Genomic DNA, 24,152 nt, shown 5'->3' with positions numbered 1-24,152 from the left:
CGATAAGGCAACTGCAGGGCCACCCCCCAAGCCGCGTGCCTGCTGAGTAGGTATAACAAGTGGCACAATTAAACCTTCATACAAAGCGTCGTTCCAACCTTGGCAATCAAGTTGATCCAGTCCTCCTGGTCAACCCTCTCCTTCTCCTCGACCCTCTTCCCAAACACCTCCCACACAGCAATAAACTTGTGGTTACTCTCCTCCGTCGTCCCGATATCCTTAAACGCCCTCATCATACTCTCGTGTTTTTGGAGCGACTGAAAGTCTCTGCGGGCCTTTTGCTTCTCTACAGGATCTGTGGCGAGGAGGATCCGTACTTGAACGCAGTAGAGGATCAAAGCAGCTAAACCAGCTGCCAACGCCGTAGCTACTGACGATCCTGTCACTTCTTTAACAGCAGTATCGGTAGGACCGCCGTCAAGCTCGACCTTGGTACCGGGGAAGGTAAAGCTGATGTTGTTGATGTTGCCAACCCAGCTGTCGACGGTCCCCGAAGCTGTGGCCGCGCCGATGGTGAAGATCTTGGGCGTCGCCTTGGACGGGTAAGTGGCAACGTGCTTGGCTCCTTGGTCTGAGGCTGAGCAGAACATGAGGATATCGGCGCTGGCCGCTTTGGTGATGGCGTTTTCAAGAGCTCGCCTTTCCTCTTCGTCTTCAGGAGGATCGATGGTCCAGGACATGGAGATGATGTGCACCTTTTTTCTCACCGCCGCAAGAATAGCCTAGAAGAATAGTTAGTTTCTGGTGCAGTGTTAAGGAGTGCAATGATTTGCATACCTGTGCTGCGCTCTTGGCAGTAATCTGCCGAGTTGATTCATCCGAAGGATGATCTTCTAGCCTCAACACATAAAACTGTGCTCGAGGGCACAACAGATGAATCTGCTTGGCCATGATAGTCCCATGTCCAGTACTTGACACATAATAAGGATCGTTCAGGTTGTGCTCAGGGTCACGCTTGCAAAACGTTCGCCCACCGATAAACGAGTACTCGAGATCCTTGATATCCACGCCGTCATCGATAAGGGCAATCTTGATGGGCTCCTCGATGCTCTCCTCAATCTTTCCGCGATCGTAGTACCTCTCGGCGTCGAAAAGAAGTCTGCGGAACTCTTTCATGCATTGAATCCACTCGTGCTTGTTGGAGTGCTCGGTTTGGTCTTCAGCTCGGGTGGTGTTGACATCAGCTATTCCGCGGCGGACGACCGGTCCGTCCTTGAAAACGTCGACGTCGGGCATGAGCCGTTTCATGCGTTCGAGAAACTCTTTGACGTTTTGCTGTGTGCGAGAGCTGGATTCAAGGCCCTGCTCGGGTTAGACATCCGTGAGACACCAGCTAGATGAGACGCACCTGTTGAATGTGAAGATGGACAGTCTTCAGACTACGAAGCTTCTTCAAACCTCCCTCTTCGCTCCATCCTCTGAGCACAGCATTGTTCCCACTCCAATAAAGATGCACCTCCCGTGCTTTTGGAGCAACCTTGTAAATCACCTCGGTACACAAGTCGGTCTTGTTCCAATCCCAAACCTCAACGTCCATAGACTTGAGTGCATCCTCAATAGCCTCATCACTATGCGCCGGCATGGATGAGTCGTCGATAAAGACCTTGAGGATCGTCTTGACCCCCTTCTTGCGTAGACGATCAAAGACGTAGCACAGGTCTCGTCTGCCGGCTCCGTCCGGCTTGGCTGATCTTCTACTACCAGACCTCTCACCTGCTCGGTTTACCTGAACGCTTAGTTTAGGAATGGCGACGTATTGGAGAATATCCTCAAACTTGAGCTTGGACAAAAGGTTCTCTAGACCTGCTTGGGTGATGGTTCCGCTGTTGACGTCGCCTGACAGGTCAAAGTAAAGTTCTTGCTCTGAGAGACGTCAGTTGTGTTCTGATACAGTTCATCTATGAATCAAATACTGACCTGAAGTTGTGTTGCGTCCGTATAGGATTTCCATGGCCACGCCATAGCTCCGAGAGCGCAGGTAGTGCAGTTTCAAGAAACGCTCCATAGCTTTCACAGTCGCCTCGTCCACCTTGGAAGATGACTTGTGGCTACTGTCTGCTCCCTCTTTCTTCTCAATCTCCGTCGAACGAGAAGATTTCTTCTTCTCTTCAGGCAACGGAAGACTTGGTGCTGTGGTGATGATGGGCGAGTTTAACCCAGAAGGGTTCGGGACTGGTCTTCCTCCATACTTGGTACGGGAATCCAGCTGCTGATTGAGTCGCCCGTCTGGAACTCCAGGGTCAGGTCCATGAACCCGTGAGCCTGATGAAGACATGTTGCCTCTCTGATCCGGTCTCGTTTCTCTGCTCGGCTCATCCGCATTGCCGGGATTCGGACGGCGACTGCTGCCCTTTTCGCGCTCGCTCTCTTCTCTAGCCTTCCTCTTCTCCCTTTCCCGAGCCTTTCTCTTTGTCTCCTTGTGGTGAAGATAAGGTGACATGCCCTCCTTGTTGAAGTCGCCAAGGGGAGGACCCTCAAGAATCGCCTGGTCGCTCTTGTTGACGATGCGCTCAATGATTGTTAGCTGCTCTCGCCTGCACTTCTTGTACTCGACTGCGATGTGAAGCGGCGTGTTTCCGTTGGCGTCCTTGGCTGCGAGCGTGAGGGGATCTGCTCTGTCTACGAGAAGATCGAGGAACTTGACCCTCTTGTCAACGCCAACGTGAAGACAGTTCATCAAGTCGTTGCTCGGGATGGAGAGGATGGAGCTGATGTCTGGATGAGCATCGCACATCCATTGAACCATCTTTTCCTTCTTTGCTTCGATGGCTAGAGATAAGGAAGTATGGCCTGATCGATCTTGGATCTTGAGGTAATCTCGACGACTTGCGAGGAACTCGATGAGTGGCTGCATCTTGCTGTCGAGCCTTGGAAGCTCCTTTTTGTCCATCGTGGCCATTATGTGTAGTGCCGTTGGCACACGCTGGTCTCCAGTACCGGCCGCAAGAAGTTCTCCATCTCCGTTTGTGAAGTTGATGTAGTCCTCCTTGTTTGTGAGGTCGAGTTTCCCGTTCTTGATCTTTCTGAGGACATCATCCAGGAGATCCTTTACCGAGACCTTTCTGTGGTGATCCTCGTCGTCACTCTCAGAGTCATCTTCACTTGAATCATCCCCCGCCTTGGACTCTGCCTGCTCCGTGTCGGACTCTGCAGGTCCAAGATTGTCAAAGTGATCATCGTCATCAGCTGCGGGACTCATGGTAGTGTGGTCTGAGAGTATCTCGAAGTATAACGGGTCACTAAAAGAACGGAAAAAAGGCAATTGATCGAATGAAGGACTTGAAGCGACTACATCTCAGGAATAGCACCGATTTCTCCGTTCATGACCCTCCCCCAGCCTCGTCCTTGGCCCCCAATGCAACGCCTTCCCCCTCGTTCACAAAGAGGCACTTTCTCACCCAACAGTGGTCCGGTTGTACAGGGATCTCGAGGTCAGCTAGCAAGGATGCCTCAGCCCTGTAGACATGGGTCGATACAACTCCGCTTCAGTGCGTGGATGGCTGCATATCAGCGCTTGCTCGCTTTAACTGATTGGTTGCGCTACGGGCTTCTCTATCATGCTGCGTCCTTGACCTTCTTCTTCAGGGTCCTGTCAAACACGATATCGACGAAATCATCCAGATCAATGGCACCCAAGTTCTCAATGTCGTACTCTTTGCGCAGCTTGTTGGTCGGCGGAAGAGTCGGATCAAACAAGATAGGGTCGTCCCTTGGCGTTGACCCAAACAGCTTGCCCATCTCCGACTTCCAGTCTGCTTCCGCGTTGATCGTTATCTTGCACTCAAAGTTCTCCTCGTCGTATTTCCTGTTCAGCAGGATCGCGCAGCGCATGAAGCTCGGCGTTCCTGACCGAATGGAACTGTTCTCGCGAAGAACCCAGCTGGCACCAACTCCCCTTCCATATTCGTCGCTGAAGATGTGTCCCGTTACACGAGCGTCATCGCTGGTGGTACGGCTGACCGTCTTCTCCCACTTTACGGTGCCACCAATGTCTGCAAACTGGCTGACTCCCGCGTTGACTTCGGTCCCGCGAGTGAGCGACTCCTCCTGGGTTGAAGACAGTAGCGTAATGCGGCCAGAGGGGGCAATGGCTTGGACCTCTGGTGCTCGAACTCCAGGGACGTTACTGCTAAACTCGAACTCGAGCTTGGCTGAGAGAATTCTTCGAAATCTTTTAGTCGTGTCCAAGTACAGGTCGTAGACGAGAAGAGTTGCGTTCTCTCCAGAGTCGAGGGATAAGCCTCCATGAATGACCTCTCGAGACTTGCATCGCACTTGGATGATGCCGCGGCGTTCAGTCACTGTCGCTCTCTGGAAGGGTGCTGAAGGGTCGTTTCGAGTGCGGTAGCCGCTGCCTTTTTCTCCCTTCTTGTTCAGTCCGATGCTGATGCTGGTCTCATCTTCGTCCCAGTCCGAGTCCTCGGGAAGCTCAATGTCGTCATCGCTCTCCCCATCGTAGTCGTTGTTGTTCTTTGTCTCGGTGTCGCTCATGGTGTTCTTGTTGAGGAGTCAATATCTCCCAGCCAGCAAAGAACCAGTATCATGGTTCTTTATGCCTTCAGCCCTGCGTATAAGCAAGGATGCCCTGCACGGGCTGGATACCTCTTCTGGCTGTTGCCTTGGCTGTGCCCTTGACCACCCGGCCCTTCATTCCCACATCCCGTCGATAAGAGGGGCCGCACATCACCAGTTGAAGGATTTGGCCCCCAATCCCACTGAAACCCTTGCATTCGTGTCACGCCATATATATTCTTGGCAGACTACAGGGTTGAAAATAGCCAACTGTTTCATGATTTGCTAGGGCTCGCTGTATATGCAGCACTACTGCATGGGCGTTTACTCTGCATACATTCAGCTGCGCCCTCCCCCTCAGTTCCAACCTCGTTGAGATTATCTCGTGAAGATGGGAAACCTTGCCTTAATCTCACGGTTCCTTACCCGATCACGCAACACATCACTCACTGTCCATACTGTGCATCCACCGGAGTGCATAATCGCCAGGTTCCTTCGCTTGAATGTCGTCGTAGACCTTCAACACCAAACACGATGCCTGACTCAGACTCGGACTCGGAGTCGGCGGCTTCCTCTGCTGCTTCGGAGTTGTCCCGACTTCCTTCTCCAGAGCCACCAACTGAACCAGTTCAAGAAACAATCACTACCAACAACCAGCATCAACAAAATGACGAAACGGTAACAACAGAGGCCGTACCAGCTGGCGATGGTTCCGGCTCAAAAACCACCCCATCTTCAGACTCAGCCCCTGACCCAGAAGCTGAACCCCTTCACATTGTATGGGAAGAAAAACTAGAAGATGTGGAAGAAGCTGAGCACCGTCCATATTTCGATGGAGCTTTGGCCGTCGAGTGAGTTCCCCAATCTATTCGAGCAAGGGCTTGCTGACGGAATCTCGCCAGCTATGTCGTTGTCCCTGGAGTTTACGGGGACTGGGAGGGCGACGTTGGAGAATGTCCTGGTTCAGGAAGCTCGGCCTGGGTGTCCAAACTTACTGGGAGGCGAACTGCAGAGGATCCCTACTGGATGAACGGGATATCGTCAAAATGCAGGATCCTCACCTATCAGTACGATGCCTCGCAGCTTTTTCGCGCCCGCCAGTCTCGCCAGTCGATCCGCCAGATGGCCCTCAAGCTGTTGCAAGCTCTAAAGGCGAGACGTCGGAACGCACAACATGTTTGTGGCCCTAAAATTCTATGGGGACTTGGATTCTGATAGATTTTAGAAACGGCGAATCTTCTTTGTTTGTCACGACATTGGAGGTATCATAGTCAAAGATGTGGGTGTTCATCCTCCTTCCGTTCAAGCTGTGCCATAAGAAACCTGACCATATTTGCAGGCCCTCGCTTTGGCAGCTCTTGAAGGGTATCGGTGGAGGGACATCTCTGAAATGTCCCGATTAGCGGCAAGCTAGAATTGTTCCTGGAGTGCAGAGCAAAGCCCTAACCGACTGCAGGTCTTCCTAGGCTGTCCCCATCGCAGCCTCAACAAGACCGACATGGAAGACAGACTCACACGGTTCCTATTCACTAACAACATTCAAAAAGACTCCAAAGTTCGACCGTCAGTGTCATCCATATCAGGGCTTTCAGATGCCGTCATCGAAATCAACGGCCTATTCGCCGAGTCCAAGGTCCCCCTGCGCAGTAGAGTCATCAGCCTTTACTCTGAAGGAACTAAAAACTCAAACATTTGCCATGTGAGGCTCTCTTCAGTAGACATCTTGGAAACAGTTCTTTGTTGACTTGATTAGGCTTTTGATAACTACAGTGCTACCCTGGGCATTCCCCTGGAAAGACGACTTCCCGAGCCTAGCGACACCAAATATTCCGACCTCAAGACCTACATCAAGAAGATAGATAGCGGTAAGTTCAATTCCCTGTTGTTATAACTCACATGCCAATTTTGGGTCAATGGCACTGGCGGTCACAATTACGTCACGTGTTGTGATCTCGACTGGGGAGTGCCAACCTTTCACACCTCCTGCTCCTTTCCTACACTTCAATCCGACGTCAAGCATTCGTGAACCTGCTTTTCACGTCGACCAGCAAGCTAATATTTCCTCAGATATCAATCCTACGTTGGAAGACAAACAGTACATTCACGAGCGGAGTCTCCTCGCCCTCGCCTCTCCTGTCTACCCACTCAAGACCGGAGAGTCTTTCAACTTCCTCAAGGACCTCCCCGAGTATCAGGCCTGGCTCAGTCATCGGGAGCCTCAGATCCTCTATATCCATGGAAACCATCGTGTTCGGGAGGCAGCTGAGCAGGTCTTCTACTCCCTCGAATCAGATGCCGAGGGTGATCGGAGGCGAAGCTTGGTGCTCTACTTTTCCTTTGACCGATGGGACGTCCGGTGCGACTCTATTAGAGACCTGATCGCGACATTCTTGGCACAAATTATCACCCACTTCCCCAGACTAAACCAGCAGCTCGAATTCTTCTTCAATCAACTACACAATGAGCACGGCTGGACAGAGACCGACCTCATCCAGTTCTTTGAGTGGTTCAGATCGTCAGATGAAGTTGAAGAGGTCATGTGCATCATCAACTACTTTGACGAATGTACCCCAGCGTCTCGCAAGAAGTTTCTGGAAAACTTCGTCTACGTGTCTCAAAACGTCGAGATGCCGTGGAAAGTTGTTGTGACAAGCCACAAGCCCGGCGCTCTGACAGAGGAACTCTCAGGTTCCGTCTGTACACCAATTGATCTTGTAGCATCGAGATTAGAGTCTTACACCGACAACGATAATGAAAGAGATTTGGCAAGTCTAACGATGGTACGGCCTGACCTCCTCTCCCAAGATGCCAAGGTCCACGAGGAACTGAAGACGATTGAGAGGCTTGAGCCCTCCGCCCGACAAATCATTCGTGAACAGGCCAGAATGCACAGTGAATGGCCCGAAGAAATGTCCATCCAGACGCTTTTTGCACCCCTGAATCTCGCCCAGGGCAAATCTCAAGACGACGAGATTCTTGGAGAGGTCTTGGATTGGGTGCTGAGGAGGTTTCCCGAACAAGGCATCCTTCGTCGGCTCCTATCATGGCTGCTTTACTCTGTGAGACCGCTCAGCGTCTGGGAACTTGCAACTGTTCTCTCGTTCGAATATTCTCAAGATCGAGGTGGCGTGGCCCCGAGACCGTCAGAAGTAGAGAACCTTATCTCCCAGATTCAGCAGTGGTTGGCTGGCGTTATCGAGGTAGACCAGAATGAAGTCAGATTCCGACATCCTCGCCTGCGAAACTTCATGGCCGGGGAGGGAACTGCACCGATGACGGCTAGAGAGCCAAAGTATCTGTGGGAAGAGATAAAAGAGACTGCTCATTCTGACATAGCCGAGCTGTGTCTCAAATATCTTTCCAGGACCAGTTCCAGCGTCGAGCAACTCCTCGATGAGACTTTTGGGGTCAGCCTCAGGACCTTTGAAACGCCTACTTTTGCGGACCGAACAAACCTCACCTCCTATGCCCTCCAAGCGTGGACACATCACTTTTCTCTGAGCTCGTCGCGTCCAGACTTGTCAACCACGCTCTCGGAATCAGAATCACCAAAGCTTGCTCGGACTCTGGCTCAGGGTCACTGGGCCTTCGCAAACCAAATCACGAAGAGTGTTGATGTTCCGGAAACGCTGTTTCCCATCTTTGCTGGCCTTGGACTGCTAGAAGTAGTAAAGCCACGAGATCAACAAGATGTGTTCCGAGGGTTACTCGAAGCAGCTCGCAAGGGGAATGTTGGGATCGTCCGACAAATGACTGAGGAGCACACGCTATCATCCGATCAATTGATGAAGGCTCTCGAGGCTGCAAGTTCTTCTGGTGATGAGGACTTGATGCTAGATCTGTTGAAGCAGATGATGTCCAAGACTGAAGAGCCTGGTAGCATTGAATGGCCACCGGTTCTCATTTACAGGGCGGCGTGGCTAGGCCTTGATCGTTTTACCGACAAGATTCTCGGGTTGGGATGCCCACCTGACCCTGAAGTTGAATGGACACTCACTCTGAGGGCTTCGCCACTATTCCAAGCGTCGCGGGCCGGCCATCCAAAGACTGTGCAAGCTCTTGTGAAGCATGGGGCCAATCACAAGTTCACTGGCAGTCTTTACGAACGAACACCTCTTCATCTTGCAGCAGTCGAGGGGCACACTGAAGTCGCTCGAGTCCTTTTGGAGGAGGGCAAGGCCGAGATTGATGCCCCCAGTGACAATAACTTTACTCCTCTGTATCTTGCATCAGTCTTTGGACATTACAACACCCTGGAACTGCTCCTGAAGAAGGGCGCTGACCCCAACATGGGTCTTCCTCCAGGCCCCAGGGACGAGTTCCAGTGGGTGCCGCTGGTCGTGGCCTCGGATGACGGCCTCGAGAAGTGTGTGCGACTGCTGCTTGACAATGGAGCAAATCCCGACATCTGCGGCCCCAATGGAACTGCCCTACGGTGGGCTGCTTGCAGTGGCCACCTGGGGGTCTGCAATATGCTCCTTGCTGCTGGAGCCGACCCCAAGAGCGAGCTACTGGAGATGCCCATCTTCCACCAGATCTTCCAGAAGACGCCTAAGGATAGGCTCCTGGAGATCCTAGACCGGTTCCTGGAACTTGACTTGGATGTGAATGCTAAAAACAAGTCAGGAGAGACAGCCCTGCTGTTTGCATTGGTTACTTGGCCGATCCGGGTCGAGGACTTCAGAGTGCAATACCTGGAGGATGACGTTAGGACGGATGCCCTCCGGAAATTCCTGGACCACGGCGCTGATCCCACCTTAACTACCGATGCCGGGAGCTATCCGCTGAGTTGTGCGATTAGCCGTGAGCGGTACGAGCTCGTTGAGCTTCTGTTACAGAGGGGCGCCAACGTAGACCAAGCCAACCGGCACAATATGACGCCGGTCACACTCGGCATCGAACAGACAGAGATTCTCCGTCTCCTTCTTAGAAAGGGAGCCAATCCAGACCTTGGCAGACGTTTCGACCAAACGGCCTTGATATACGCGGTGGATGGGGGCATGGATGAGACTGTGGAACTACTGTTGGAGCACAATGCCTCAGTCGACATGGAGTATGATGGCGACTCTCAAAATTGGTCAGGCTGGACCCCTATGAGATTTGCTGTTACGGCAAGAGTTGGAATAGACGGAATGGTACGTCGGTTGGCAGAAGCTGGAGCCAACCTGAAGCACAAAGCAAACGGCATTCCTCTTATCCGCTCAGCTGCCACGGGAGATTACCTTCAGGAGTTTCTGGAGTTCTCCGGTCGAATCGATATTGACGAGGGTGACGATGAGGAGGGCATCGCTGCTATCCATTGCGCGGGCACCACACTGAACAACCTCAGACGTCTCCTCAATGCTGGGGCAAACATCGAAGCAGTGACAACTCGTTCACGCGACACACCGCTCTCAGCGGCCGTCACTGCAATCGACGGATTGGCCCGAGCCAAGCTTCTACTTGAGCGAGGAGCCAGCATCAATCGTGGATCGCCATGGAACGGATCGCCCCTCTGCCAAGCTTGTTGGAAGGGGGAGTGGGATACGGTCAAGTTTCTCGTCGAGCAGGGCGCCAATGTGAATCAGCCGTGCGATGGCTTGAACGGTACGCCGCTGCAGGCAATAATTCTACGAAATGAAGGAGCGAATGATCCGTCGCCTGAGGAAATGGTTCGCTATCTCCTCGACGAGGAAGAACACCCACACGTTCGCCCGAGAGAGTCTCGCGCAGACGTGACTGCACAAGGCGGTTTGCTAGGCTTCCCCATCATTGCGGCAGCCTTTAGCGCGACGCCAAACGTCATCAACCTTGTCCTGGAACAAAAGGGGGCGACAGTCGATGTGAGGGACAAGATGGGCCGCATGCCGATACACCTTGCCGCTCTTAACGGGGTGCGCAACTTTGAGGTCATCCTCGAAAATGGCGGGGACATCAATGCCAAGGACAAGATGGGCCGAACGGCGCTTCACTTTGCTGCGCAGTCGGGGCACAAGCAAGTTGTCGAGAAGATTATCTCACTCTTATCTGACAAGACAGCCATCGACGCTCCAGACATTGATGGGTGGACACCGCTATGCTGGGCTGCCCGTAGGCCGAGCTCTTGGCTAGATGAAGAGTATGCAAGCGAGAGTCCCCAGCAGAAGGAGGTGATCACGCTTCTGCTCAAGAACGGGGCCGACAGAACGGTTCTGGCCAACGTTGGGGATGAGAGGTGGACTCCGTTGGAAATTGGTCGTTTCTCTGCATGTTCTAGAGAATCAATGGCTCTTCTAGCCCACGGTCCCATGTCCAATGGTGTTTCTGACCCCGAGAAGAGCGACGACGTGGAAGAGCCACACAAGGTCAAGCTGCAGCGAGGTTACTACCAAAATTACTGGTGTGACGCATGCGAATGGGTTAGTTACTATCCTGTATTACCAACTTTAACATTCACTAACGCCATGGGTAGGACATTCGAGGCTTCGCATATTTGTGCAAGACATGTACAGAGGTTGGGTACTGTTCCAAATGCCATCGCCACGTGGCCCTCTTTCACCCATCCGATCACGAGTTTAATCAGCAAGGTCCGGAATTCGCAGGGTCCGATGATGGAGATAGCGATGATTCGGCTTCGTCGACAACAGACTCGACGGACTCAGATTCTGGTTCCGAGTCGGACGGTTCTGGGTGAGGGGGCTTATGTATGAACTGAAGGTTATTTGTGAAGAGGGAGATAGTGACGGAATGAAGAATTTGAAGGAGTTGGGTCATACAAGCCTGCATAAGGGGCATCAAGGGGAACAAGCATGGTGCTGTGAGTCCACAAGGCTCAAGATTTCTGATCGCTGCCAATGCTTGGAGAATATAATCTCACTTTCAGGCTCTCCCCAGCACATACGACCATACCCACTGGAGAACTCGGGATCCCGTCCGCTCTCCCATAGATAAGCCAGTGAGGGGCGGATTAGTAGTTGGGTCGGTGACGACCAGCGAATCCCCGCTGTTGTATGTTTTTTTTGCTGTTCTTTTTGCTTCTATTTCCCATTGAGTTGACCTTTTTGTTGTTGAAGTCATCACATAGCTGACTGTTGGTGATGGGGTACCCCTTTGTCTAACTGTTTATTGCAAAATTCATTTTTAGGCGTTCATAGACGAATGCTACATCTGTCTCGATGTGATACAGGTGGCCTTCTCCCGCATGGCTCTCATGCAATGTAGTTCTAGAGGTCCTGTAAGACTGGGATTGTACTAGAAGTGAAGGCTGGTTAGCATTGCGCTGGCAAAGGCTGGTCAACTAACGTACCTCGGCTGGCTGATGGTAACCAACTCGGGGGCAGCGTTCTGCTGCGTCTCGTATATGATACCTCGTCTTTCCAAAGGGCCCGATGCCTTTGGAGAAGTCGACGGCTTTCGAAGTCCTCGCGCCACGCGGCATCGCCTACCCTTATAAAATGGCCGCACAACTTTAACGCCATCGATGGCCTCAACTTGCTCCACCTGAGCATTGGTTAAGAAGGTTGTCTAGCTCTTAACTGTGCTGTCCCATATCCTAGGTTCATTTACCTTATCATTGAGGAGGGCCCTGAGGGAGGCACCGGTTGCGTTGCACTGATCCAGGTTCTGACCATCCACAGGGTAGATGGTGAATTTTTGTTGTAGAGAATCATCTTGCCTCAGTCTGTTGTGATCCTTTGGAATCTCAAGTTTGGCCACGCGATCAATGCCGTCATGGTCCTCCAGTTGAGTGACTTGGCTAGGCGAGGCCTCGACTGTCCACGACATCAACTGCTTATAATGAGCGTCGGTCCAGGGGTGGAGGTCATGATTGTTGACAGTTGACTTGATGAATTCCGTAGTTGCAGCAGTATCGGTACCTTGTTTAGGAAACACGGTGTAAAGGCCTTTGCCCTGCTCAGTCGCCTTTCCGGGAGCGTGGTTCATGTTGGCGATGGTCGATGTTGATGAGGGAACGAGGAAGAAGAGAAGCAAAGGTAACGTCCTTCCCGGTAGCCGGAATGTAAGGTCATGAGGCGAGGCGTAAGAAATATATGCCGTATCGAGTCTCTCCAGCGGGGTTGAACAAACCTTGATGTGAATACGTGATGCACATCTAGAGTCTGTTTACGGGGCAGACACGATTGTAAGACCCTGTTGAATCATACGACGAACTTGATGATTCATGACTCACTAAAGTACATATGACCTGTGCGGATGTGCTGGTGTATGGGGGAGCATCAATTTGGTGGTGCCTGAACTTACAGCCTGACATTTGAACTCTCCATCTCCACCCGCAGGAGAGACAAGACGCCGCCGAGTAGCGTGGTAGAAAGAGTTAGAATAGCGTGGTTGGCTTACCTTGACCTTGCTTGATGAACGAGAGCGGTTGCCATCCCGTCTTCTCATCGTCAGTCACTGTTTTCTGCATCTCCAAGATAAAGGGCCTGGCCGACCTGACGATTAATGCAATATTATTATACTTGCCCGGGACATTGCGACGCGGGCGATGCTTTGAATGACTAGAATTATGTATACGAACGGAAAGAAAACTGTATATGCTCAAGTGCGTGTTTCTTTTCCATTTTGTCCTCGCTTTCCCTGACCTGCTTTTGTGTATTAAATGTCCCCCATGCCATCTTGTCTCAATAAACCATCAAGGGAGGGGGTAAATGAAAGTATGGCCGTGACGCCACGCTGTAAATGATAATCAACAAAAAGACAAATGAAAGGACGGATGTGTCAATATACAAGACTGGTGACAAATTGTGCTGTCGTATATATCAAGAGAGATTCATCAACTTGCGGCACGTTAATCGAGATCTCCGTATTCCCCTCCGTAAGGGTTCCACTCCTGCCCGGGATAACTCGTTGCGCTCATCTGAGGAGGCAGTTCTCCATCCGAGTCGGCATCAGGGTCATAATGGATCTTCTCCTCCTGTGAGTCGATCCGCAGCGTGCGCTTCCGAGCTTCCTCTGTATCTTCCAGCTCAGCGGAGAAGGAAGGCCCTCCAGTCGCCTTGGCAGCGACCCCATTGCCGTTGCTTTCGGGTGAAACGGCCTTGTCGTGTGTTGTTTCGTTTTGGGCGGGCGCCGCGTTGATCGTGCCCTTGGGCTCCGGCGTTGGTTGAGACAGAAGGGCCGAGTTGACCGGGCTGATCTCGCCGTTCGACCCGCTGGGAGGGCTCAACGAAAGAGCGCGATGCTCTTCGATCTTGGGTGCTGAGTTCTCGTTCATCGCCAGTGCAGGTTGACCGCCCGCTGGCGACGCACCAGCAGCAGTCGCAGCAACCACAGGTACACCCCCAGCTGGAGGCAGAGGCTTGGTAGCCTCATTCTCGCCGGCGATCATCCTAGGGGATGTATGTTGAACCGCGGGAGGAGGATTGCTGCCTAGCCTTGAGCTTCCGCTGCTTCCACCGCTGTGATGGCTGTCATTGCTTACAAGACGCTGCATATCCGGCCTTCCTTGCTGGTTAGTATTAGCTGGACTACCTCTGTGCGCGAACGCCGGATGGCTTGGCTGCCCTCCTCTGTTTCCTTGATACTCCGCGTGGTTGGGCTGATTGTTGGCTGCCGGAGGCATGAACTGTTGCAACAAGGCTCCTTGATGGGGTGATGGCGCGTGTACGGGAATTGGCTGCTGAATGGGGACGGACGTTTGGACCGTGATCGGCTGCTGCTGTTGCTGGATGCTTTGCTGCATCATATGCCCCTGCTGAACGCGAGGGCTCGGGTGTGTCCTATTTGGGGATTGCCCGGTCATTCCTTGTCCCTGGGTAGGGAACTGGCCTGGCTGGTAAGGGGATGGAGCAAACTGGCCTCCGGGGCTATGCGCTTGCGATTGCCACTGACCCTGGGGTTGAGGTGGAGATTGAAACTGACCCTGGGCCTGGGGCGGTGACTGGAACTGGCCTTGGACTTGGCGTTGAGGAGGAGATTCGAACTGGCCTTGTGGGAGAGGCGGCGATGGGAATCGATCATGAGGTTTAGGAGGGGATTGGAACTGGCCCTGAGCCTGAGGAGGAGAACGGAATTGACCTTGGGCCTGGGGCGGAGACTGAAATTGGCCCTGGTGTTGTTGAGGAGACTGGAACTGGCCTTGTGGTTGAGGGGGGGATTGTAATTGGCCCTGAGGCTTGAATCCATAGCCGGGATACGGCTGGCCCATACCAGGCTGACCTTGACCAATAGGTCCTGGAGGTCTCTGGAACTGATGCTGGCCCATGGGTGGGCTGGTAAACTGGGAAGACTGTCGTGGTGTCTGCATCTGTCCAACAGGTGGGCTACTAAACTGCTGAGAGGATTGCCGTGGAGTTTGCATCTGGCTAACTGGGGGACTGCCAAACTGAGAAGACTGTCGTGGAGTCGGGGTTTGGCCGTAGGGGGGCTGACCAGGGAACTGCTGATGCTGCCGTCCTCCTTGGTAACCTCCCTGAAAAGAGTGTTCGACAGCCGGCGCTTGCTTGGAGCTTCGTTTAAATGCCCCGAGAATCTTGCTTGCAGACAGCTTCTCTCCTTCCGGCTTGCTCTGACTCGATGATGGCTTATGCGCCGCCTGCCCCGACATTCGGTTCTTCAGTCCCTTCCACTTAGACGAAGCGGGACTGCCTTGGCGAGGTGCTTCCGCGGCATAAGGCTGAGGTGGAGGTCCCATGTTGTCCTTTGGAGGTACTTGAGGTCCGACAGAGTGCTGCATCTGCATCGATGGACGCCCAGGGCCCAAGGACGAAGGGTGTGGGCTTGGCTGGCCACGGAAACCGCCCGGCTGTTGCTGACTGGGAAAATTTTGTTGACCGCCCTGCTGTGGATTGGAAACCTGCGGTTGGAACCCTGGAGGGAACTGCTGCTGGTATTGCTGTTGAGGCGACATGCCCATGCGGGTAGAAAACGGTTGGTGTTGCGTTGGTGGAGTATGAGAGGCCATGGACAGCGCGGGCGTGTTTGGCTGTGATGTTTGTGAAAGCTGAGAGGACTGTCTCCTTCCCATAGCTGGCCCGGATGTTGTCAGTCGAGGACTTTGCCCTGTGGCGATAGAAGAGACTGATGGAGGTCCCATGTTTGACACTTGAGAAACTGGAGATAGAGGCAAGTCATCTCGAGTATTATTCTCAACGCGACCGTTAGCCGGCCGAGCGTCAGGTCGAAACGCCATAGTAGGTGAGCCGGTAACAGGCTGTTGAGCTTGGCCACCGACTTGTCCAGGCCGAACAAGCTTATCCAGGGACTGTGTTGAATTGTGGTAGGCGCCCTGCGACATCGGGGCAGGGCGTACAGCCGAGGCTGTGGGTGAGGTCGATCGCATCCTGCCAGATCCATTGTCAGAGAGGACCTGTCCGACACTAAAAGGAGTCTGCGGCGTGCCATGACGACTTGGGACGTTTGTTGTGCCGATAGGGGGGGATCCCCCCGGCGTTGTTGACGGTCCAAAACCTAGCGGTGACGGACGAGAATTTTGGTAGGCTACTTGAGCCTGCTGCTTCTGTTGAGGCCCGCCTGAGGGAGGCCTGTCAGGGGATGTTGGAGTCTGCTCGAGCAACGAAGAGGTTCCAGTCATCCGACGGAGCATGGGAGGTTGCGGGCTTCCAAACTGCTGAGGCCTCTGAGGCTGAGGGCTGGCAATTGTTGGGCCTGAAAGTTGAGGACTATGGACTTGTGCCCCAGAAACCTGGGGACTAGCAGGGTGCGATCCCGGAAGTTGAGGGCTACCAAGCTGTGGTCCAGGAAGCTGAGGGGTTGGAAGCTGAGGGCCTGAAGGGCGACGGCCCTGGGGAGGACTTTGAGGTTGACCCTGGGTTTGCAGCCTAGGCAGCTGAGGGCCTCCGAGCTGGGGGTTGCCGACTTGAGGCCCGGAAAGTTGGCGAGCCTGTGGTTGCTGCATTGGAGGCTGCTGCATCTGGGGCTGTTGGGGTTGTTGCATCGAAAGCTGTTGTCCCGAAGGTGGTCGAACCGGCGCGTCCTGATGCTCTTCCTTATGCTTGCCGCCATGACCCAACAGCCCAGAGATCAACCCGGCCGCTGAACCCCGTCTCCTCCGGCGTTCCTGGGGATCAAGCGGCTGCGCATTCGCTAGGGTGGGCTGCTGCATCTGGCCGAATGACGGACCGGCTGTGTTGCTCCTCTCAAACCCAGGATGAGAAAACTCTGGACGCTCCAAAGACGCTTGTTGTTGGAGTACAAGCTGACTTGACACAGGCCTTGAGGAGTTGGGGGTACCCGGTTTGGGCGCCATATCTCCACTTGGACGGTGGTGGAAGACACCAGCTACTGCGGCCTTGGTGTTAAAACCCGAGAATCTCTTCTTGGGGAGGGGCGTGCTTGTACCAGGCTCATTAGCTAGGTTTGATGTAGATGCGCGAGGAGGGCCGCTGGGCCTGTGATGGTGGCCAGTGAGAGCACCGAAACCTGTACCGAAGCGAGATAGCTTTCGTTCTTCTGGCGACGTCTCTGGCCTGGCTTCATCTGGACGAGGAGGAGGTCCCATCAACCCATCTCTGCTCTTTTGTCGCCCGTGGTCCGTCGAGGGGCGATTTCGCAGTCCAAGCATGAAGCTCGACCTGGCCTTCTTACGCTCTTGGATTTCATCTGTGGTGATGCTGGATACAGAAGCCCCGTCACCTAGCAGATGCGGCTGCTCAGGCGCATGAGACTGGGAAGGCTGTTGCTGATGTTGTTGCTGCTGTGGGTTGGGCTCCACAGACGTGCCTCGGCGCTCAGATGATCCCCTTCTAAACCGACTGCCAATGTCCTTGAACAACGCTGACGCCTTTCTTGAACGACCACGTTCCTCCTCTGGGCCTCCCGTTCCAGTTCGCGTAATACCTGCCTCGTTAGATAGCCGTCTCATAAACTGCGGAGTAGGGCCAGGAGGTCCATCTTTAGAAGTTTGCTGTGGTTGTGGTTGCCCCGGAAAGAGGCCTGGGTATCGGTTCGCTGATGATGGAGGCGTTTCACTTGGCTTTTGTCGATGTTGGAACGGCTTGGATCCCGGACTCGTGGCTACAGGACTCGTCGGCGAAGGCAAATCAATCCCAGTCTCCTTGTCATATCCGAAATAAGGCTCTTGGTGTGAGCTGCTGGTACCGGCACGGTTTCTGTTAACAGAATGGAGAGGCTCAGCCAGGTGGCTTTCTTCAAGCTTCCATTGACCAGTTGGGGGAAGTTGTTGGGGCTTAGGAGTGACACGGTGGAGAGGCTCGGAGAGATGGCTCTCCTCCAACTTCCATGGTCCAGAGGGAGGAAGTCTGTGGATAGGGTTGCCACCCATCATGTTAGGTGGTATCATTTGCCGGGGTCCAAACTGCGGGTGCTGAGGTGGCATGGGGCCATGATGGACTGGGTGCATCTGGAATGGGTGTTGCGGTTGCGAGTGAAGGGGCGGCTGCGGTTGATGCTGAGGTTGTTGCTGCTGTTGCTGAGCAGTTGGCGCATCTGCAGGAGTCTGCTGCTCTGGCTCATCGACATCTTTCTCAAAATCCTTACCAGCTATCAGAGAGTCTGTACCAACCAAAGTCGAACCAACCGTGACCTCGGAAGTGAGTGTTCCGTGTTGCCCAGCAGCTGCATCCTTGTCAACATCGGTAGAGACCCCTTCAGTGATGGTCTCGGTGGGCTTCGACTGAGCGGGCTTTGTGGTTACGTCAAAAGTTGAGCCTCTCCTAATCAATGGCAACCCAACGAAAGACGACTGACGTTGAGGCATACCTGCCTCATTCTGGGTTTGGGGAGGGGCACCAGCAGGGACTGGTTGAGAGGGGGTAGCAAAGGCAGATGATGGCTGCTGAGACGAAGTTGCAGGCGCTTCCGGCGGCACCATGCGGATTCCTCCAGTATTGGCAAGAGTAGGTGTCGCGTCGCCAGACACCGGCTTACCAGATAGAACTTCAGCGCCACGGCTTGGCTGGCCATGATCTTCCCGGTTCCCAAGTAGGACTCCAGAGTGTTCCGAAGCATCGTCCTTCCCAAGGTCCGTGCCCTTGAAAGGATCCCATGTAGAGTTGTCATTATCAGGCGTTGGGATTTGCCATTCTGTCCTATCTTCTTGATCCCTACTGGGAAGGGTTGCCGGTCCGCTCATGGGTGGGGGTCCGTAGCTCTCTCGTGAAGCAAGTCGATTACCTGGATCACCATGTTGAGGTGCAGGGCCAAAGGGAGACACAACAGACGACCGGGAGGATTGGGGAGCCTGGTGCGGCTGGGTCGGAGGCCTCGTGTACATCATGTCTTTCTTGGCTTGCGATGCAGATTCATCAGCGCGGGACTTTGCTCCAAGGCTCAGGCCCCATGACGTGCGTCTCTCATTCTTGGTCTTGATTTGCACCGGGGGAGGGATGGGTTCGCCCTGTCAACCAAAGAAACATTAATAAACATTCTCGTCACATACAGCCTGATGGATGGGCAACAGCATGGTGACATGTGGGAAAGGGGGAAAAGCGTCGTAGAATTCCTATCTCATACACCCGTCTCGTCATAAGGCCAAGAGTGAAACATCAGCCCCGAAGCGCATGATGAAGAGAGAATAAACCCAACAATTACCCTGCTCGGAGTGAAAAAGGAAGAAGCCCATCGCAGCAGGTTCTAGAAAGAGAAGCGTCAGTGAAATACCTTGTCCCCGGTTCCGCGCAATTTGCTCCTCCCCTTGCTGAACAGTCCCTTGCCCATCTTGCCAGCCGAGTGCATGAATTCCTTGCTCTTGGTACCCAGCTGGTTACCCGAGTTTCCAAAGCTGCTGGAGCCGGATGGCGCTGACAGGGGCAAGCCGCCCAATCGAGATCGGCCCGCTGCCGGAGCCGTCGTGGTCGGAGAGCTTGCGTTAAGATACTGCTGGTAGTATGGCTGCTGTGAGTGAGATCCGCTTGGTGTTGAAGCATGCCCTCCCTGACTCGAACCAGGAAGACCAGCTCCCGAGAAAGAGCCAGTTGCGTGAGCATACTCGGGTTGTTGAGTCATCAGGTTAGAGAGCCAATTCTCCAGACCTGACTCCCACGCGGCGTATGTGGCCCGACCTGCATCAAACTTGAGAGTTCTTTGAAGGGGTGTCGAAAGATTCATGATGTCGCGGAACGGGATGGTTTGAGGAAACTCGCTCGGAGGAAGCACCAGTGTCTGTGGTTGTGGTTTCTCAGGGGGTGGTGTCGCTGACGCAGTGATGGTTGATGGTGTCGGTATGAGCACCTTGTCTTCAACCCCAGTCCCGACACGGTCAAGACCTTGTGGTGTACTCTCTTCAGTTCGAACAGAAATGGGAGACGGAGGCTCAAGAACAACTGGTTGCTGTGTCGGAGGAAGTGTGCTGGCTTTGGAAACCTGGTGTGAGATCCCACCTGACGGCGGAACGACGATCATGGGAGTCTCGATAGCCCCGGGAGAGCTCCTCGATGGGCCAACGGGTTCAGGTGTGGCATCCCTAGGAGCCTGAATAGCAGATACAACAAGTGGCGAAGGAGAATTGACAGTGGGAGCCTCATTCTTGGATGAAGCTTCAGCAGGTGACTCGCTCTTAAAAAGGTTGGGCGAAGGGCCAAAATCAGCCTCCCAGGAAAACTTTCGACGCAAACCTAGAGAATCTGGTTCCGTATTATCCTCAGCCGGTGGAGGAGCTGGGCTGGATGAGCCGGAGCCAAGGGCCTTCTGTTCTGGCACTGGAGCAGGCAGTGGAAGCGGAGCAGCTGCCGGAGCAGGCACTGGCTGCGGCTTCTCCTGATCCTTCACCTCGTTCGCTTCTTGTGCTGGCTTCTCGGTCGTGTCAGCCCAATAATCATCGTAGCCGCTTAGAGTGTAGCTGCTATTCCTCGTATCGTTTCGGTTGCCTGGCGTCAAAGACTGCGAGTTGTCTGGTGGGGGAGCCAAGGCAGAACTCTGGCCGATCGGACTCAGGGACTTCATGATCTCTTCACTCAACATGTCGCTTTCCTTAACAGGCGACGCATTAAAAGTGCTCATGGTCTGTTGTGTCTGGGCCGATTGGGGCTCGTAGTCTGAAGGGGAGTATTCCGGTACACGGGGCTTGAGAGGCTCAGTGGGTGTAATCTCGGGCAGCGTGGACTGGGGAGAGCCAGAAAGTGCTGCTACTTCCAGGGACTTGGTATGAGGACTCGGCGTGCGCAGAGGCGGAATGGCTCGAGGGTCATTCGCAGGTGCGAGGGCCGGGTTTTGAGAAATAGCCGCGACCCTTGGGCTATCCGTGTTCTCTTTGGGAGCCTCGTCGATCGTGGGAACCTCGTGGGATGAGCTCTTATCGGATTGTGACGGAGGAGCAGGGGTGACCGGTGCTGGTGCGGGAGGCTGTTCCTGCTTTACAGGATCCAGGGGTGCGGAAGGAGGAACTGAACTTGATGAGGAAAAAAAGTCGTCCCCGAAGCCCGACATCCGCAACATGCTGGGCAGCTGTGGGCTGACAGACATGCGCTTGCGGTCGATACCGGCGGCTGGGTGAATCACGGGCTCCTCCTTATCATCGCGGGTTTCCTCATAAAGAGGTCGGCTTTCGGCCACTGGCGCATTGTCGAAGCTTCGTTGCGCGAACCCAGAGTCCTCCTTTTTAGCGAGGATACTATCGAACGTCGGCTGCTTTTGGATTGGTTGACTACCAGGACCATCTCCTTGGTTGTAATTCTGGCGGTTCGGCTCGTTCAGTGGTGGCGTTGCTCGGTCAGTCGGTTTCGCCGCAATAGCTTCGGCAATGGATAGAGGTGAACCACCCAGCCTTCGGTCCTCGTCCACGTGACGATACAGTTCAGACGGTCGAATCGCGGGAGAAGCGCGAGCACCAGAGCTGGCGGTGCTTTGCGGTGTGGAAGATCGGACATCGGGCTGATGATAGCTGGGGGCCTTTGACGATCCTGCGCCGGAAGACGCGGGGGCGGGTGAGCCGGTTCGTCCGGCTCCCAGTACAGCAGCATTGTGAACTTGCTCGGGGCCACGGGCAGGAGCTGCGGTCGAGGGAGAAGCATTCTGCTGGGTCTGGATGTGCAACGAAGGCGGGCCGCTGGAGCTCTGTGAACTTGATGCCACAGCGGCGGCCAGCAGCGGGGAAGGGCCGTACGATTCGGACCGTTGGCCAACGGGCCGGAGGCCCGTGGTGACCCGAGGGACAGGAGGAGGCGGCGGCTCGTCGTCTTCGAATTCATCGGCACCCCAGTCATCACCGTCATAGTTCTGAACGGGCGCTTGGACCCATTTTCTCGTCTTCTGGCGGCTGACGTTGACTTGGTATGCTCCGGCTGAGGGAGTCTGAGGGGATCTAGAGAAGTGGCAGGTTAACACGAGGCCACCAATCGAGGGTGGCAAAGGCCATTTACAATGGAGATTGCGCTTGCGCGTAGGGGTTATTGTATGTCCCGTCCATAACGTGCGTAGTATGTAGCTGCTCAGTTATTGGAGCATTCTCGTCGGGTATCAAAGCTGGTGAGGGCTGAACACCGGTTCCAGGCGATGGATGTAGTTCGGCAGTATGCGAACGGAGTCGGGATTAGGCGCGACAGCCTTCTTATCGAGTTCGGCAGTGATGAAGATCGGCGGGAGGAGAAGATGCGTAACGGGCGATCGGACGTGATGGGGAGCTTAGAATACAGGGGCTGCGCGGGAAATGAAGGAACAGAACAAAGACGACGATGTAAATGAAGATGCAAATACACTCAGAATGAAGAATATGATGGAAACAGAACAAACAGATAGGACAAAGGCAACAGATGGCGATACGATGGTGATGGAGCAAGGAGGTGATGGTCGGGGAGCGAATGGTGCGGTCAGGCACTTTTGTTAGGTCGTGCCGGTGGTAGTAGGTCGCCCGTTGGAGATTGGATGACGGAGGGTGATGGGGCACTTCCAAGCTCTGGCATCACCTGGGGGGGCCAAGAAGACAAGGAACAACGGCTGGCAGCAGCACACACCAAGCAGGTACCCCATTCGCCCAGCCTCACAGAATTTCGTACGAAATAACGGAGAACACGGCAGCAAGAGAAGCTAGAATCCTCCACTCAACGGAAGCCAGCGTCGAGGAGGCAGAAAAAAAAAGGGGATGGGCTGACCGAGGAATGGAGACTATCAGCGGAGTCGGCCAACGCATGTAGAGCGGCAGCGAAACAGCGCTACGGGGCTACGAGATCAGCTGCGACTCCGCGTTAGTGCCACGCTCATCAACAAGACCCGGAGCTGGTAATTAACACACGCGCATGCGAAACATGGGTCAAGGGGCCGGTTACGAGCTGGTGACTGACGTTCTGCAGCTTCTCAGAAACTGCGATGGCTGTAAGTGTCGCAACGAGGTGAGCAAGAAGCACATCTACGAGCTAGGTACAGAGCTCTCTTCTGCTGACGTAGTGCAAGTCCATTAATCGGACTCCCGTTCCAGCGGCGAATGGCACCTTGACCAGCCAGCCTCCACCAAGGTACAAAGAGAGTGCCGTCAAGAGGACCCCATTCCTCCACTTGCTTCTGGAAACGTAAATTGAAAGCTTGAAGGGTTCGTCACTCAATGTGGCTCAGTTTCCCGACCTACAAACCAGGACTAACCCTCAAGCCCCTGGATACTGTCCGCATGGGTCCAAGAATGCAGCCTCGGAACGGCAATCATCAGGAGCAAATTTCCCAAAAAGTGGCCATGCAACCTGTTCACGCAGCCTCCCGGCTTTGTTAGTTGTCTTGTCTCCTCTCTCTCCTCCTATCCTTGACTGCGGGGGATCACAAGACGTAACAAACCTGTTGCACTTTCAAGCGCGTCGCACGTAGCACACCAACCACGCGCGTACCACGACCACCACTGCGCCGGACCCTTGCAAGACAACACACGCAAGCCCCGTCTTCGTAGTCGGGGGGTGACGTCGAGTGGTGTCGAGGGATGACACGTACGCGGGACAAGAAATAATCGAGACACCAGAACGACAAAGGACATCTAACACGTCCTATGCCATGACTTTACTATAAATTTAAATAGATATAATAATAACTAAATAGTGGAAGAATATGCCATCAAAGGCATTCTCTAGATTATTTTGTAAAAATATATTCCACATTGGTAGGCATCATTAGGAAGCAGAAGCTGATCTTCGTACCAGTGTCCTGATTTTTCCCTAACGCGCGTGATGGGTACCTTCTTGGGAAGACGTCAAGTCGGTTATCGGCTCTTTCTTTCCCCGAACTCAGATCCAACTGGTAGGCATTGCCAGTGATTGCGTTCCTTATTTCTTTTTGGATGGGTCTCGTCGTATCTTGTATCAGCGGTGCTCAAGTCCAATGGGAGCCTATACCAGCCAATGATGGGGTTTCCTACATCTCTCACCCTCCTCTTCATTGCAACCATCACGGCGATAAAAGTAAGATGAAACCCCTTAAGAAGTGTCTTAACATCACTGCCGTTTAGTCAAACGGGTAAGGTCTTCAATCCTCATTCTACATCAGGGTTTCAAGGCTCAAATGTGACCAAGGACACACTGCGCGAAGAGTTGCAGCAAGGCACAGAAATATTCGTCTATTTTCATCCGGCAACCGATCTACCCTCTAATGTCCAGACACCTTCGTTATATTTTACTTCCTACGCCATGCGAAACCGCATCAGCCTCTGTGCAACGCACTGAGATGGTGAATGCCAACAAAAAGAGAAACATGTGTACGTGTAAGCGCGTCACAGCCCAGGCACAGCACTTAGGCCTCCAACACGCCTACACGTCTGTAACATTATAAAGAAA

The 24,152-nt window shown here is 53.8% G+C and overlaps 5 protein-coding genes and 1 non-coding gene across 6 annotated transcripts; 2 read left to right on the top strand and 4 right to left on the bottom strand.

Moving 5' to 3' along the window:
* Positions 1–68: 68 nt before the first annotated feature.
* Positions 69–3,199, bottom strand: LRP88_04688 (uncharacterized protein; the record flags this gene model as incomplete). Its single annotated transcript, XM_083241258.1, has 5 exons — positions 69–722; positions 778–1,134; positions 1,370–1,863; positions 1,914–1,964; positions 2,053–3,199. 5 exons carry the CDS (start codon positions 3,197–3,199, stop codon positions 69–71), a joined length of 2,703 nt encoding a protein of 900 aa, XP_083102406.1.
* A 356-nt stretch (positions 3,200–3,555) lies between these two features.
* LRP88_04687 (uncharacterized protein) lies at positions 3,556–4,491 on the bottom strand (the record flags this gene model as incomplete). Its single annotated transcript, XM_083241257.1, has 1 exon — positions 3,556–4,491. The coding sequence occupies one exon, from the start codon at positions 4,489–4,491 to the stop codon at positions 3,556–3,558; it is 936 nt and encodes a 311-aa protein (XP_083102405.1).
* A 555-nt stretch (positions 4,492–5,046) lies between these two features.
* On the top strand, positions 5,047–11,164 carry LRP88_04686 (ankyrin repeat-containing domain protein; the record flags this gene model as incomplete). The annotated part of the gene is made up of 6 exons (XM_083241256.1): positions 5,047–5,363; positions 5,415–5,688; positions 5,969–6,211; positions 6,266–6,377; positions 6,580–10,889; positions 10,943–11,164. 6 exons carry the CDS (start codon positions 5,047–5,049, stop codon positions 11,162–11,164), a joined length of 5,478 nt encoding a protein of 1,825 aa, XP_083102404.1.
* Positions 11,165–11,367: 203 nt separating this feature from the next.
* LRP88_04685 lies at positions 11,368–11,483 on the top strand. Its single transcript, XR_014475174.1, has one exon. It is a non-coding gene; the product is annotated as a 5S ribosomal RNA (ribosomal RNA).
* A 210-nt stretch (positions 11,484–11,693) lies between these two features.
* LRP88_04684 (uncharacterized protein) lies at positions 11,694–12,414 on the bottom strand (the record flags this gene model as incomplete). The annotated part of the gene is made up of 3 exons (XM_083241255.1): positions 11,694–11,721; positions 11,777–11,970; positions 12,037–12,414. The coding sequence occupies 3 exons, from the start codon at positions 12,412–12,414 to the stop codon at positions 11,694–11,696; spliced, it is 600 nt and encodes a 199-aa protein (XP_083102403.1).
* An 865-nt stretch (positions 12,415–13,279) lies between these two features.
* Positions 13,280–21,814, bottom strand: LRP88_04683 (uncharacterized protein; the record flags this gene model as incomplete). The annotated part of the gene is made up of 4 exons (XM_083241254.1): positions 13,280–13,931; positions 14,016–18,808; positions 19,072–21,709; positions 21,768–21,814. 4 exons carry the CDS (start codon positions 21,812–21,814, stop codon positions 13,280–13,282), a joined length of 8,130 nt encoding a protein of 2,709 aa, XP_083102402.1.
* Positions 21,815–24,152: the final 2,338 nt, after the last annotated feature.

Source organism: Fusarium phalaenopsidis (assembly GCF_050370095.1).
Source record: "Fusarium phalaenopsidis strain FUZ10S chromosome Unknown contig_32292, whole genome shotgun sequence".
Lineage (NCBI taxonomy): Eukaryota > Fungi > Ascomycota > Sordariomycetes > Hypocreales > Nectriaceae > Fusarium > Fusarium phalaenopsidis.
Note: the sequence above shows the minus strand (reverse complement) of the source record. Positions and strands in the feature narration are given on the sequence as shown.